We start from the raw sequence: 15,085 nt of genomic DNA on the forward strand, positions 1-15,085 counted from the left end.
AGCCAGTCTCCTCACATCCCGAGAGCCTCTTTGACCACAGCACTTTGCTGGCCAAGGTTTCACATTAGGGGGAAGTGAAGAATGCAGAGAGTGTGATGTGAGTAATTTCCCATATGACGTACATCCACCTGCATCAAAGAGTGAAACCATATATGTCACTGAGGGTGATGGTTCATTCACAAGCACAGTCCTTCTAGAACTGTGAGGTTGCAGCTGTTCCTGGTGGGGGTCTCTGTGAGTCATCTCTGATCACACCTGGAGCCCTGCTCCAGATGTGGGTGGCTCCCCTTCTGCGTACAGTCAGACTGGAGGGATGAGGGGCCCATGAGCAGCCATCATTCAGCAGATCCCAACACCTTCAGGCGCATCAGCTGGAGTTGTGTTTAGCAGCTGGGTGGGATGAGAAACAATCTCCAGAGACCTCTCACAAACCCTCCTGGTGTGATTCTGTGAGTGATCTGGTTGGAGCCAGTGCACCTAAAGGAATGTTCTAACCTGGTTGATATTCACACTCACTCTTGGCTGTGGTTAAGATCTGACCCGCACTTTGACTGCAGATGAACTTTTCTGCCTGTCAAAAACAAGAGCATTTTTGCTTTCACACTGGGGTTCTGATAGTGACTCCCAGACACCTTGAACACGGTTCTCCTCAAAACATGGCTTGCTTCCAGAGACTGTTCCCCTATCTGAAAGGACCTAAGAGTCCTCACTGATTCTCATCCAATGTCAGTGGCAGCTGAGGAAATGTAACCTGATCAACCTCTACAGGTGCTGTCTGGAGAGCCAGGTCCAGCAAGGACTTAGAGCCCACTTTGCCAAGTTGCACCATGTGACTCCAGGAGTTCCTCAGCTCTTGCAGCACTGAGGCTTATGGTCAGCAGGACCCTGTGAGTCTTGTGCTGCCATTGGGAAGGAGGAAACCAGTCAAGCTTGTCCAGTCCCTCAGGAGAAGACCCAGGTCTGCCTTAGGCACTCATTCTGTCCAGCACATCGGCCCACATCCTCATGGCCTCCCCATTGCATGCAGTCAAGCATTGGTGTCCAGGATGTTTGCAGTCCTGCTCCAGTTGCTGGAACACACACCTGGTAACCTCCTCACCAGAGATACCAGCTTGAAGTTCACAGCCATTCACACAAGCCCACTAAGAATAGAGAGTGCACCTATGACAGATGTACTTGACCCCTTAATGAAACTGGTAATAATTTGGTGGATGGCTCCAAAGGAGATAAAGGCCTGACCTGTAGCCAGGACAAAAACTCTTCTAGTTTCATTCTATTCTCTGAAAACCCACGAAGGAGCCGAATGACACAGTAAGCATCAATGCATGTAGGCTTGGAACACCAATCATGCAATTAACGCATGAATAGTGAGTGGCTTTTCACGACTCATTTATCAAGGAACAAAGGAAGTTGCGGGTACAAGAAGTTTCATCCACACCTTTCCATCACGTGTGACATGACTGTGAGCCAACTACTTTATCCCATGCATAAGACAGCTCAAGTGATCTTTCTTTGAGCTCTCCCTGCTGGACAGCGTGGCTGCATGGTGGTCATCTCCCCTTGAGCTGGGAAATCTCTCAAGGTTGCTCCTTGAGGCAGAGAGACCTTCTACCAATGACAGATCACAGAATAATAGAATGGCTAGGGTTGGAAGGGACCTCAAAGATCATCTAGTTCCAACCCCCCTGCCATGGGCAGGGACACCCTCCACTACACCAGGTTGCCCAAAGCCTCATCCAACCTGGCCTTCAACACTTCCAGGGATGGGGCAGCCACAGCTTCTCTGGGCAACCTGTGCCAGTGCCTCAGCACCCTCAGAGGGAAGAATTTCTTCCTTAGATCTAATCAAAATCTGCCCTCTTTCAGTTTAAATCCATTGCCCCTTGTCCTATCACTACACACCCTTGTAAAAAGCCTCTCTCCAGCTTTCCTGTAGGCCCCCTTTAGGTACTGGAAGGCTGCAATAAGATCACCCTGGAGCCTTCTCTTCTCCAGGCTGAACAGCCCCAACTCTCTCAGCCTGTCTCCATAGCAGAGGTGCTCCAGCCCTTGGATCATCTTCATGGCCTCCTCTGGACCCGCTCCAGCAGCTCCATGTCCTTCTTGTGTTGGGGACTCCAGAGCTGAACGCAGTATTCCAGGTGGGGTCTCACGAGAGCAGAGCAGAGGGGCAGAATCACTTCCCTCGACCTGCTGCCCACGCTGCTTTGGATGCAGCCCAGGACACGGTTGGCTCTCTGGGCTGCCAGCGCACATTGCTGGCTCATGGTGAGCTTCTCATCCACCAGCACTCCCAAGTCCTTTTCCTCCATGCTGCTCTCAATCCATTCTCCACCCAGCCTGTACTTGTGCTTGGGATTGCCACGACCCACGTGCAGGACCTTGCACTTGGCCTTGTTGAACTTCATGAGGTTCTCACAGGCCCATCTCTCCAGCCTGTCCAGGTCCCTCTGGATGGCATCCCTTCCCTCCAGCGTGCCCAACACACCACAGAACTTGGTGTCATCTGCAAACTTGCTGAGGGTGCACTCAATCCCACTGTCCATGTCACCAACAAGGATGTTAAATAGCACTGGCCCCAGTACTGACCCCTGAGGAACACCACTCGTCACTGGCCTCCACGTGGACATTGAACCGTTGACCACAACTGTTTGAGTACAAACATCCAGCCAATTCCTTATCCACCAAGTGGTCCATTCATCAAATTCATATCTCTCCAGTTTAGAGACAAGGATGTCAGGTGGGACAGTATCAAATGCTTTGGATAAGTCCAGGTAGACAATGTCAGTTGCTCTTCCCTTATCCATCAACGATGTAACCTCATCGTAGAAGATCATCAAGTTAGTCAGGCAGGATTTGCCCCTAGTGAAGCCATGTTGGCTGTCACCAATCACCTCCTTATTTTCCTTGTGCCATAGCATAGTTGCTAGGAGAATCTGCTCCATGATCTTGCCCAGCACAGAGGTGAGACTGACTGGCCTGTAGTTCCCTGGGTCTTCTTCTTTCCCCTTTTTAAAGATGGGGGCTGTGTTTCCCCTTTTTCAGGCAGTGGGAACTTCTCCAGACTGCTGCGACTTCTGAAATATGATGGATGGTGGCTTAGCAACTTCATCTGCCAGTTCTCTCAGGACCCACGGATGTATCTCATCAGGTCCCATGGACTTGTCCACCTTCAGGTTCTTTAGATGGTCTCGAACCTGATCTTCTCCTACAGTGGGCGGTTCTTCATTCTCCCAGTCCCTGCCTTTGCCTTCTGTGACTTGGGCTGTGCCGCTGGAGCTCTTGCCAGTGAAGACTGAGGCAAAGAAGTCATTGAGAACCTCAGCCTTCTTCATATCCCGGGTAGCCAGGTTTCCCATTTCCTTCTGGAGAGTGCCTACCTTTTCCCTAGAACTCTTTTTATCACTGCCATATCTATAGAAGCTTTTCTTGTTGCCGTTGATGTCCCTGGCCAGATTTAACTCTATCAGGGCTTTAGCTTTCCTAACCTGATCTCTGGTTGCTCGAACAATTTCTCTGTTTTCCTCCCAAGCTACCTGTCCTTGCTTCCACCCTCTGTAGGCCTTCTTTTTGTGCCTGAGTTGGTCCAGGAGCTCCTTGGTCCGTGCAGGCCTCCTGGTGGTCCTGCCTGACTTTCTCTTTGTTGGGATGCACCGCTCCTGAGCTTGCAGGAGGTGATCCTTAAATATTAACCAGCTTTCTTGGGCCCCTCTTTCCTTCAGGGCTTCAACCCTCTACCGAGGAGATCCCTGAAGAGGCCAAAGTCTGCTCTCCTGAAATCCAAGGTAGTGAGTTTGCTGTGCACCCTCCTTGCTTCCCTAAGAATCTTGAACTCCACCATTTCATGATCACTGCAGCCACTTTAGCGTCACGTTGCCCAACAGCCCTTCTTTGTTGGTGAGAACAAGGTCCAGCAAAGCACCTCTCCTCATTGGTTCCTCTACCACTTGGAGAAGGAAGTTATCATCCATGCATTCCAGGAACCTCCTGGATTGCCTATGCCCTGCTGTATTGTCCCCAACAGATATTGGAGTGGTTGAAGTCCCCCTTGAGGACCAGGGCTCGTGAACATGAGGCTGCTCCTATCTGTCTGTAGAGGGCCTCATCCACCCAGTCCTCCTGGTCAGGTGATCTGTAGCAGACCCCTACTAATATGTCCCTTGTCCCTGCTCTCCCTTTAATCCTGACCCATAAGCTCTCAGTTGTCTCCTCATCTGTCCCCAGGTGCAGCTCCATGCGCTCCAGCTGGTCTTTGACACAGAGGGCAACCCCTCCTCCTCTTCTCCCCTGCCTGTCCTTCCTAAAGAGCCTGTATCCTTCCATTCTGACACTCCAGTCATAGGATTCATCCCACCACGTCTCCATGATGCCAATAAGATCATACTCCAACAGGACGCACACACTTCTAACTCCTCCAACTCCAGGTGCTTCCAGCAAGATCTCAACATAAGCGATTGATATCTCACCTAACCTTGTAGTATGGTAACTTTAATTTTGCCTTGGTAGATTTGATTACATGCTGAATTTTAATGAAAGCATTAGAAACCTTGCATTATAATCCTTTAGACATAAATCGTTGAGTAAGTCTGGGACTAAGTCTTGATCCAGCTGCATCGAAACTCCTCTCAGAGAAAGAGTTTAGAAAGCAAGGGAATCCACTCTGAACCTTGTGACTCCACCAGAGGTTGTCCCTCTTTCCTCGTCTCTGGTTAGACGTAAACGCTTGACCAAGTCTGAGACTAAGTTTGGAGTATTTGTGGTGAGTCTGCCTAAGTGATGGCAACTGAATAATGCCGAGGGGAGATGATGCAAGTGGTTTTTGGGGTCCGGGAGTTTTCTTAAACTTCAGACCTGGCCCGGCAAATGCAGCTGACTATCACCAGTAGGGTAGCTTACTGAGCTGGGCGAACGCATTCAGTGGAGTGAGGTGAACTCTCCATAATCTCCATAAGATCTCTTCACAAGCCCTCTACAGCCATCACAGAAGCTGCCTGCATACAAGCCATGCATAAATGGGAACCATGCGATGTCCCAATATCTGCCACAATTGACTATGCAATGCTAAAACCACCAGTCACAGGAGCTCTGGCAGTTCTTAAACCCCACTTAATTGCAAAATGGGATGAAATTGAAAGAGTCAAAGAATACAATGAGGGACTACGTAATAATCATTCCCTCAACCATCTCCCTACCTGGTCAGAATTAATGCATGACATCATAAACCATGCCCATGAAATGTGGAGGGACAATCCATTAGGCAAAAAATCAGACCCAAGACTCTGAGCAGGACATCATTGTATGTGACCAGTAAAACAAATGTCCCTACAGGAACAATGGGAGATCACCAGGAAAATACACCTAAAGACCCACGAGGAGAGGCCCAGGAGTGGAAAAATGAACAGTGGAGAAAAGCATGGGCACTAGGCCTTCCCAGAGCTGCGATTCAGAATATCCTGAGTCTAACTCAAGCATTCTAGAAACACAGTGACAGTGAAAGGAGAGGGAATACTCCAAATACTTGGGCACCATTGCCAGCTCTAAGGATGAGCAATAACCTTCTCCTCCCCCATCAGGGATGGACTGCAAAACATGATGCCAAAAAGAGAGTAATGCCTGGATGGTGAGTCTGGCTGTCTGGCGAGAAGTCTACCAATGGCTAAATGAAAGAGGCCCCTATATTTTAATTCCAGTTGGGCCTCGACAACAACTGATAAAATTTCTAACAGATACAGGAGCACAAATTTCAGTATAAACACAACAGGATGCCGAGAAGCTGGGAGTATGACCTGGATGGCAAAGAGTTAAAATTAGTAGAATAAATGGAGCAAGTGCTATATGCCATCTGCAAAACTTCATTTATGGCTCCTGAGCAAGAAGTGCATGTCATCTACTCGCTTTGAAGTTAAAGATCACAATGAAAATATTTTGGGTTTTGATATTTTGGATAGCCAACCAACGGAATAGCTGAGGTAATAGCAGACTTGGAAAAAAGGTGTATTATTTCCAGAATGACTCCTCATACAATTCACTGGTCTGAACAGTCTGAAAGGCAGACGGGAAATGGCATTTGACAATTGATTATTGGTGTCTAAATGCCAACACAGCTCTGAGAGCGGCTGCAGTACCCAATATGGCAACTTTAACAGTCACACTACAAGCAGCCGCAAATCCATCAATGACAGTGCTGGATGCCAGAGATACCTTCTTTATGGTTCCCTTACAGAAAAAGGATAAAGATAAATTTACTTTTACTTGGGAAGGTATCCAATGCACCTTTAACAGATTCCCACAGGGATTCACCCACCATTGCTCATGCTGCACTTGCTGAACTTTTACAGACCATCTCACTCCCTCAAGATGTGAAACTCTACCAAGGTAGAGATGATATTCTAATTGGAGGGACCTCCCATGAAAAGATGGAGGAAGTAGCAATAGCAGTGTGGCAAGCACTGCATAAGGCAAAAGTTGAGATTCCACCTGGAAAATGTCAGGGACCAAGAAGAGAAGTAAGATTTTTAGGTACTTGGTGGAATGCAGGTAGTGCAGTGATTCTGCTGTACATCCTGAGTAAAATAGATCAATTGCAGATGCCCCAATCTAAGAAAGAATTACAACAATTTATGAGTACTTCAGGATTCTACAGGACACATGTACCTGGATGTTCTATCATTGCTCACCCTATCCAGCACATGTAGGGCAGTCCAGGAACACAAGGTACATCACACATGGGGTCTCCACTCGTGTGCCTAGGAAGAGCTGGTCAAGGAGGTGAAGACTGCCTGTTGTGACCCTGAAACAGTGGAGTCCCATCTCTGGAGGGAAGTGAGGAAGAAGAAAAGAAGACTGCAGATGCTGGACATCAGTGGAGCAGATTTTATTGTCTTCTGGTGGAGTTTTATTGAAGATCTCATGGTCAGCAGCACTGAAGGGCAACAGAGCTCAGTACAGCTGGTGTTCAAGGAGAACATCCACCAAGAACAGCAATCATCTCTATCAAACGTCAGTTGAAACTTGAAAGGAAATTCAAGGGAATTGTAACAAGCTGTTACGACTTGAGGAACAGTTAAAGGAGAAATAAAGATGATGTGTGGTCACAGCTGAATTTAGTAATCCCAGGTGGAGATAGAGCTGAGATATGTTGTCTGCTCTTTGACTCAGTAATCTCCAGCAAGGTCTCCAGGCCTTTGTGCCTCAAGGCAGGACTCTGAAGGAAAAACAGCCAACAGTGGGTAGGAATCAAATCATGGGCTACATGAGCGAACTCAGATGTTACCAGTTAGATGGGACTGGATGTACAAATTTCTATTTATGCAGAGGAAGAGATGATGTCATCAGCTTGCTAGTCCTTGTCCATGACCTATGAAAAAAGTCATGAGTGTAATAAGTAATATATTAGAATTTGCCAATCAAATAGAAAGCACCATCTCTCAGGAACTAGCTAAGATATATATTAGTTATTGTTTAAATAGTAAATACTAACCAATTATCGTTTAAATACTAACTGTTACACTAACTGTTGTATGGATTATTGCTGTAAAATGTTAGAAGTTGCAAAGTGCTGGTCCCTGCTGTAAGATACGAGCTGCCCAGGAGGAGGCTGGTGAGAAAAGCACAGACAGATCAGACGGACTCCGGCAAGGCTGGGACTCACGTCTCACACGTCTGCAGGGAGGAAGGGATGCACAGAAACTGGCCCGTGTAGGAAAGATAAGGGCTAATAAAAAACAACATTTTTCTTCAGATAGGGACAGGCAAGGCAACCAGATGTCCACTCAAGGACAGACCAGGCTGGAACCAGTTTGGCTCTGCAAGCTCAGCCAAATCAGGGATTTTAGGGAAGAGGTGAAAAGTACACAGTGAGGAAGACCTCCGGCCTTCATCCTGAAGACCCCTGCCCACGACCACCAGGAGGCGTGTCGAGGAGGAGCCTGAGGCGGATCCTGAGGCGGGGACTATGGAAATGATTTCCTGGGAGAGACTGACCTTTTGGGGGGGGCCTATGAGTGTGTTTGTATAAATACAAGAAAACTGCCACGGCGGGGGGGCGTCTTGGTGGAGCAGAGACTCCCGGCGCACCCAGCGCTGTTTTGCTTGCTTGCCCTAAATAAATTTTAACTATTCATTTTACAGTTATTGGCTGTTGAGAATCATTTTCTCGCCAAACTGTTGAAATCAACCTATAACAGGGTGTGTCTCTTGCGTTTATGTGCAAGTACAAATCTTCCCTAATAACTGTTCCTGCTCTATTTACCTTCTCTCTCCCAAGAGCTACTCAAGCTTTACTCGCCCCACTGACCGCAGCTGGGATGGATGGATCCCTCCGTACGCTCGGAGACAGCGCCGCGCTCCCGGCGGTGCCCCCCGGCCCCCGCTGCCGCCCAGGGCAGCCCCTGGCCCGGGGGCCGCTCTCCGGCTGCCGCTGGGCGGCCACTCGCGCCCCGTACGGACGGAGCCCCCGGGCAGCAGCACGGCGGGGCGGGCACCTGCGGGACCGCGCACGGCGGGGCGGCGGCGGCAGCACCCGGACCCCCCATCCCCCGGGCGGCGCTGACCGCTGCCCCCACCCGGAGCCCGGAGCCCGGCTCCCTCCTCCCCCCGAACGGCCATCCCGCCCCCCCGCCCCCGCCGCAGTCCCGCGGGCCCCCTCGGCTCCGCACCCGGCGGCAGCGCGCCCGCCGCCCCGGCGGAACCAGCCCGCCTCGGCCCCTGCTCTGCCTGCGCCCGCCGGCACGGCGGCCCCGGGAGCGGAGCGACGCCACCAACGGGCGCCCGCGCTCCGCCCCCGGCGGCTGGCGGCGGGGGCAGCCGTGCCCGCGGGAACGCCGCCCCCGGCAGAGCGCGTCTGGCTGCGGGCGGCCGCGGCTCAGCCCGCGCGGCGAGCGGCAACCGGAGCGCGGCGAGCGGCAACCGGAGAGCGGCGAGCGGCTACCGGAGAGCGGCGAGCGGAGCGCGGGGCCCGGCGGGGGCGGCCCGGGGCCGGTGCCGCTCCGCCCCCTCCCGCCCCGCTCTCCCCGGCGCGGCGCGGCGCTCGTGCCCCCGGTGCGCGCCCCCCCCCCCCCCCCGCGGGTCCCGCTTTCTGCCCGGCGCCCGGCGGGCCGCGGGCCGCTGCGCCCCGCTCCGGGGCTGGGAGCGCCGGGGCGTGCGGCGACTCATTTCCGCGGGACTGGGATGCCCTGGGAGCGCGCCGGCACCCCGGGTGACTTCCGAACGGATGGATTTATGGCGAGCCGCGCGGGACGGCCCGGCTCGGTACAAAGGCAGCGTGTGCCCCGGGGGTGCAGGAATGGCACCCGGCTGCTTTTGCTCCAGTCGTACCAGCACAGAGTGGCTTAGGCTGGAACCCGTGCCCGGAGGGTGCCCAGCCCAACACGCCGTCTGTAGGCCAGCACGGGCGCTCAGCGCTCACAGGCAGGGGGTGAAGGAACAGGACAGGTCCAGCAGAACTTGGAAACTGGTCGTTTAGTTCAAGTGCAGTCACTTGTTTTGACTTTTTTACTTAAAGGACAGAACTAACTGTTCCCATATTTTTCATGTGTCAACACTGGTCTCTTTCCGAAGTGCGTTTCGGAGGATCCATGTTCACCATAAACCTACTGACCCCGTCAGAGCAGTTATTTGTGAGCGGGGAAGAAGACAGTGTCCTGTCTGTTACCATCATGTGTTCCTGCATGATTCAAGCTCTGTTTAAAACTTGGAATGCTGAAGAGCCAGATCTCACTGTGATGAAGCAGTCAGGTCGTGCTGCCTCTTTGGCAGTGCCAATGCTGGGGTTGTAACCTCAGTGCCAGTGCTGGGTGTGTAACCGCAGTGCCAGTGCTGGGTGTGTAACCTCTGTGCCAGTGCTGGGTGTGTAACCTCAGTGCCAATGGTGGGTGTGTAACCTCTGTGCCAGTGCTGGGTGTGTAACCTCAGTGCCAATGCTGGGGGTGTAACCGCAGTGCCAATGCTGGGGGTGTAACCTCTGTGCCAATGCTGGGTGTGTAACCTCTGTGCCAATGCTGGGGTTGTAACCGCAGTGCCAGTGCTGGGTGTGTAACCTCTGTGCCAATGCTGGGTGTGTAACCTCAGTGCCAATGCTGGGTGTGTAACCTTAAAGGTGACTGTTACAGCTTTCTGTGTCTAAACTTTAACATTTTTGTCTCTCTGAGATAGCAATGATCTTGTGTCTTTTTCTTTTGTAGAAGATGACTTCAACAGATAAGCACTTTTCAGAAGACAGCAGCTTTTCGCCAAAAGCCAGCACCAGCGAGCTGCCAACAGAAGTGTCTCCTGACTCTAAATGCCCCATCTGCTTGGACAGATTTGACAATGTTGCGTATCTGGATCGCTGCTTCCATAGGTTCTGTTTCTGCTGTGTCCAGAAGTGGTCAAAAACCAAAGCAGAATGCCCCCTCTGCAAGCAACCCTTTTCTTCCATTTTCCATACAATTCGTGCTGACGATGACTTCAAGGAGTACACACTCAGCCCTTCAGAAAACAGGTCTTTTGCCAGCCCCGACAGCCAGAGATTTCGTTACCGTACCACCTTAACAGGGACACGGCGTGCTGGCAATTCCCCTTCCCCAAGGACGCTGTCCCCTCTGGATAACGGGATATTGTTTGAAGGGTTGTCGAGCGAACCGGTGCGGCAGAGAGATGGAGAGATTCAGCAGATGATGAGGAGGCTGGCCTCAAGGAGGCAGGCTAGTGCCGAGGGCAGATCTCTGCGGCAGGTTCAGGAGGAGGACATGATCCACTTCCGCAGAGCTCTGTACCGTACCGGGGTGCGTACCCGGAGCATTCAGGATGGCGGCCGCTATCGAGACGTTTCAGCAGAGTTTTTCCGCCGCAACCCGGCTTGCCTCCACAGGCTGGCTCCTTGGTTGAAGCGAGAACTCACAGTCTTGTTTGGTGCCCGTGAGTCTTTGGTTCATGTCGTACAGCACGTTATCATGAGTAAAGTGACGAGGTGTGATCTGGAAAGCGAAGCCTTTGCGGAAGATCTAAAGCCGTTTTTGCTGAATTGGACTGAACACTTCGTACATGAATTCATCCGTTTTGCCCGTTGTCCTTTTAACTTAGAAGCGTACGATCAACATGCCAATTATGACTGTCCTGCACCATCACATGATGAAGGGAGCCGCTCAGACTTGTCAATTATTACAATATCTCCAGATACGGCACATTCTCAGGGGCCAGATAACAGTTTGTGTGTGACTGGTCTTGGTCAGGCCCCATGGGATGATGAAACTCTGGGGCCTTCCTTTTCCATTTCAGAAGACATTCGTGCGACCATAGCTTCTCCTCTAGAGACGTCAGGAAGTTCTGAGGAGGGCTTTGCTACAAAGAGTCGAAGAACCAAACTGCAAACTCAGTTACAGGCTAATGCTGACTCAAACAACAGTGACTCTTCCTCGGACTACTGTGTTATTGTTGGGTACGTTAAGCCGTTAGCTGAGAGGACACCAGAAGTGGTTGAGCTGTCCTCGGACTCTGAGGAGTCCATCAGGGAAGAAAAAAGGGAAGACGTGAAGAAAGAGCAGCCAATCCAGTGTTGCAGCTGGAGTGATAGTGAACCAAGCAGGAGTTTCTCACCACGTTCCCTCACGTATGAGGAGGATGTAGGTAGTTCTAGAAGTTGCTTATCTCCTGCAGTTGAGAAGACAGAGTCAAAAGATGATGAGAAGGACAAATATAAAGTAGAAGATCTGTCTCTACAGGACTTGAGCTGGAGCCCCTCTCTGGAGAGTGACACAGTAAGCTCCCCTCGGAATCACAGATTGTCTAGAAAGGGAAAGTCCAGAAGCCCACAATCGTGTTCACGGAAAAGTCGAGGTAGTCATAACCATCAGTCTAGGAGGGAGCATCGTAGAAAAAGCCAACTTAAAAGGAGACGATCGAGAAGCAGAGAGAGCAGCAAACATAGGAGCAAAAGAAACAGCAGGAGGTGGAGGACTTATGACACCAGAGTCTCTCTAAAAAGCCAGAGAGGCTCTCTGAGTCGTGACAGCGCTCCATCCAGAGGAGTAAGCAGATCACGATCACGTAGCAAAGGCCACAGCAAAAGGAGATGGAGAAGCAGAGACAGTGATCATTACTGTGTAAGAGACAATTACCAAAGTAGGTACCACTGGGGTTACGCTTTCTGTAGTCGAAACGCGCTCGGAGATGGCTGTGAACCCTCCAGCAGGAGGACTCAGTGTAATGCTCACTATTCCAGGCAATCTGCTAGTCCAGAATACAGGATACGATCAGTTATTGAAAGGACAGATCTGCATAGCCAGAGAGGACTCCATGAGAGGCACTATTACTGTTATGAAAGGTGCAGGTCGAGGAGTCAGTCAAGCAACAGGCCGAGGAGCCCTTCTGCAGGGACTGACAGAATGAAAAGTGAAAAGCCTGGTGGAAAAAGGAAGTACAAAACTCACCACTTGGAGAATGCATTCATGGAGAGCACAAGTCCAGAAAGAGAAAATCACCCCAAGAAAACTTTCTCAAAACTCAGTGACTGCTACAGAAATGAAGACAGCCTTTCAGACAATCGAGCAAGCAGCGAGACAAAGCGTAAGAAGAAGAAAAAAGAGATGAGGAGCCCAAGCGTGGAGATAGTCTGTGAAGGAAAAGCAACAGACACAACAAGGCATCTGAAAAAGAAAAAGCATAAGAAGAAACACCGGAAACATGAGAGTAACTCGGCACGTTCTTCTCCAGTGGTGATTGATTACAATTGATAGTGATAGTAGCAAGGAGCCAGAAGGTACTGAAGGTGACAGCAGTATGACTTGGACAGGCACAACTCAGATAAACGAGAGGGAAAACGAACCTCCATCTTCTTTTCTGGAAAGGGCAGGATGTGGAGATGTTTACAGAGCTGGTGAGAAAACTGGAGGAGCAGCCAAAAAGTACAGTATTCCTACCAGAAGGGGAGACTTAGATGGTGGCATTAGAAATGTTGATGTTGAACTTTAAGAAACAGCAGCTGGTCAGAGTCTTACCACAGGCGATACCAGCAGTAACGCCCCTCCCACAGAAACCGTCACCAGCGACGTCCCAGAAACACCAGCACTGCCTGCAGCCCACTGCCTTCCCCCAGGATTTCCTTCCTGGAGAGTCCAGAGACACAACCATTGGTGCTAAGACTGCCAAAGGGACTTGTCAACAGATCCTCTTGGTTCGATTTCCCTGAAAAAAAAATGTAGCACACCTTCCACAGAACACTTCTTAAAATTGTGAATTTAACTACCTTTTTCCCCTTGATAACAAAAACCCCGTATGGGATTTGTGTACGTTAAAAGATGCCTGGGAAATGGATAAAACCTTTGAATGTGTGTGCACTTTCAGTCAAAGCAGATACAATATTGCTAGTGTGAAACTCTCAAAGTTTCTCAGAAGACTGTTTGGAAGTTGTGATTTCACAAAGCCATCCTGCATTCTTGTCATATGTAAAATACATCCACAGAATACTTCCAAATTTTGTTTAAAACAAACAACAAAAAAGGAGCCCAAACCAAAAGCCAAAAAATGCATTTTAAGGGGATTGCTCTTCTTAGACAAAGGAAAAATGGCTTACTTCACAAGAAACTACTCAGGGTGAATTCCACCATCTTTTTAATCTGTTTGATTGAAGCTCATCTGGGCTGAAAAGCAGTCAGCGATTTCTACGTAGATCTCCAACGGGACTTCCAGTAGCGGAAAAGTGAGCTGTGTCCGAATCTGAATAAAGCAATAGCACTTTTTTTTTTTTTAATTAATTTAAATGTGTGGACTGTGTATTTGGCAAGCACAACGTTTATCTTTTGGTTTTGAGTGTCTTACCAGCACAGACCATCGATGTTTGTGCTGTCAGGAGTACTCCAGGTTGGAATGGACCTCTGGAGACCATCAGGTCCCAGCCTTCACTGAAAGTAGGAACAACTTTTGTCAGATTGCTCAGAATTTGTTCAGTTTTGCCTATTCCCAGAGCTGGATGGCCTCTCTGTTCTACCTCTTCTAATGTTTGAGTATTCCCATGGGAAACTTTTTTTTTTCAAATTTCTTCTTTGCATTTCCCTGTTGCAGCCCGTGTCTTCTGCGACATGTCCTTGCTGTGCAGCTCTTGAAGAGCCTGTTTACCTCTTCTGTGTGTCCTGTTGCTACATACTTGAAGACATCTGGCTTGTCTGGAGCCTTGGCCGTAGAGCAGCTCCTCCTGACCTTGCTTCGGGCACCATTCCCCCAGCTCAGCTCACCCTAGATGTCCTGCTGCACGCGCGTGCAAGGCACAGGGTTCAGGCAGGGTCTTGTTCTTCAGGTTTGGGTCTTCTCCGCGTGCTCAGCAGTAGTTCTCAGGGCTGAACTGGGAAGTTGTCTTCTGTCTATCCTGTATTCCTGTCTCCATGAGTGGTGAGTTTGACCTTGGCTGGTTGCCTGCCAGATACCCTCCAGCCTTCTCTGTCCCTTCCCCTTCTTCACAGGATGGGGGAGAAAATACGATGGGAAAGCTCATGGGCCGAGGCAAAGACAGGGAGATCACTTAACGATCACTGTCACAGGCCACTCATTTCATGTTTTGCCGATTAAAAATGGAGTGGGATGATGAGAAACAAAGACAAAACTAACCCACCTTCTCTCTTCTCAGGCTCAGCTTCACTCCTCTATTCCTGACTTTTCTACCTCCTCCTCCCCAGCAGTGCCAATGGGGGATGGGGAATGGGGGTTGTGGTCAGTCCATAACACACTCTTCTGCTGCTCCGTCCTCCTGAAACTGTTCCTCTGCTCTACCATGAGTCCTTTCTCCAGGGTGCAATCATTCAGGAACACGCTCCTTCAGTGTGGGTCCCCCCTAGGGTCGCAGGTCCTGCCAGAAAACGTGTTCCTGTGTGGGCTCTTAAGTTTTTCTCACTCCTCGCACAGCTGCCCTGCAGCACTTTTTGCCCTTTCTCAAATCTGTTTTCACAGAGGCCCCACCAGCACGTCTGATGGGCTCAGCTGTGGACTGCAGTGGGTGTGTTTTGAAGCCAGCTGGAACGCTCTGTGTCCGGCATGGGGCAGCCCCTGGGCTTGTCTCGCAGAGGCCACCCTGCAGCATCCCCTGCTGCCAAACCCTTGCCATGTAAACCCAGTACAT

The 15,085-nt window shown here is 50.5% G+C and overlaps 1 protein-coding gene across 1 annotated transcript; it reads left to right on the plus strand.

Moving 5' to 3' along the window:
* The first annotated feature begins 10,184 nt into the window (after positions 1 to 10,184).
* LOC147528038 (E3 ubiquitin-protein ligase Topors-like) lies at positions 10,185 to 13,226 on the plus strand. Its single transcript, XM_086618347.1, is given in 3 exon segments — positions 10,185 to 12,695; positions 12,697 to 13,048; positions 13,051 to 13,226. Coding segments are annotated over 3 exon segments (2,991 nt in total). The 3' UTR covers positions 13,179 to 13,226.
* The last annotated feature ends 1,859 nt before the right edge of the window (positions 13,227 to 15,085 follow it).

This window comes from Tauraco erythrolophus, chromosome 11, assembly GCF_009769465.1.
Source record: "Tauraco erythrolophus isolate bTauEry1 chromosome 11, bTauEry1.pri, whole genome shotgun sequence".
Lineage (NCBI taxonomy): Eukaryota > Metazoa > Chordata > Aves > Musophagiformes > Musophagidae > Tauraco > Tauraco erythrolophus.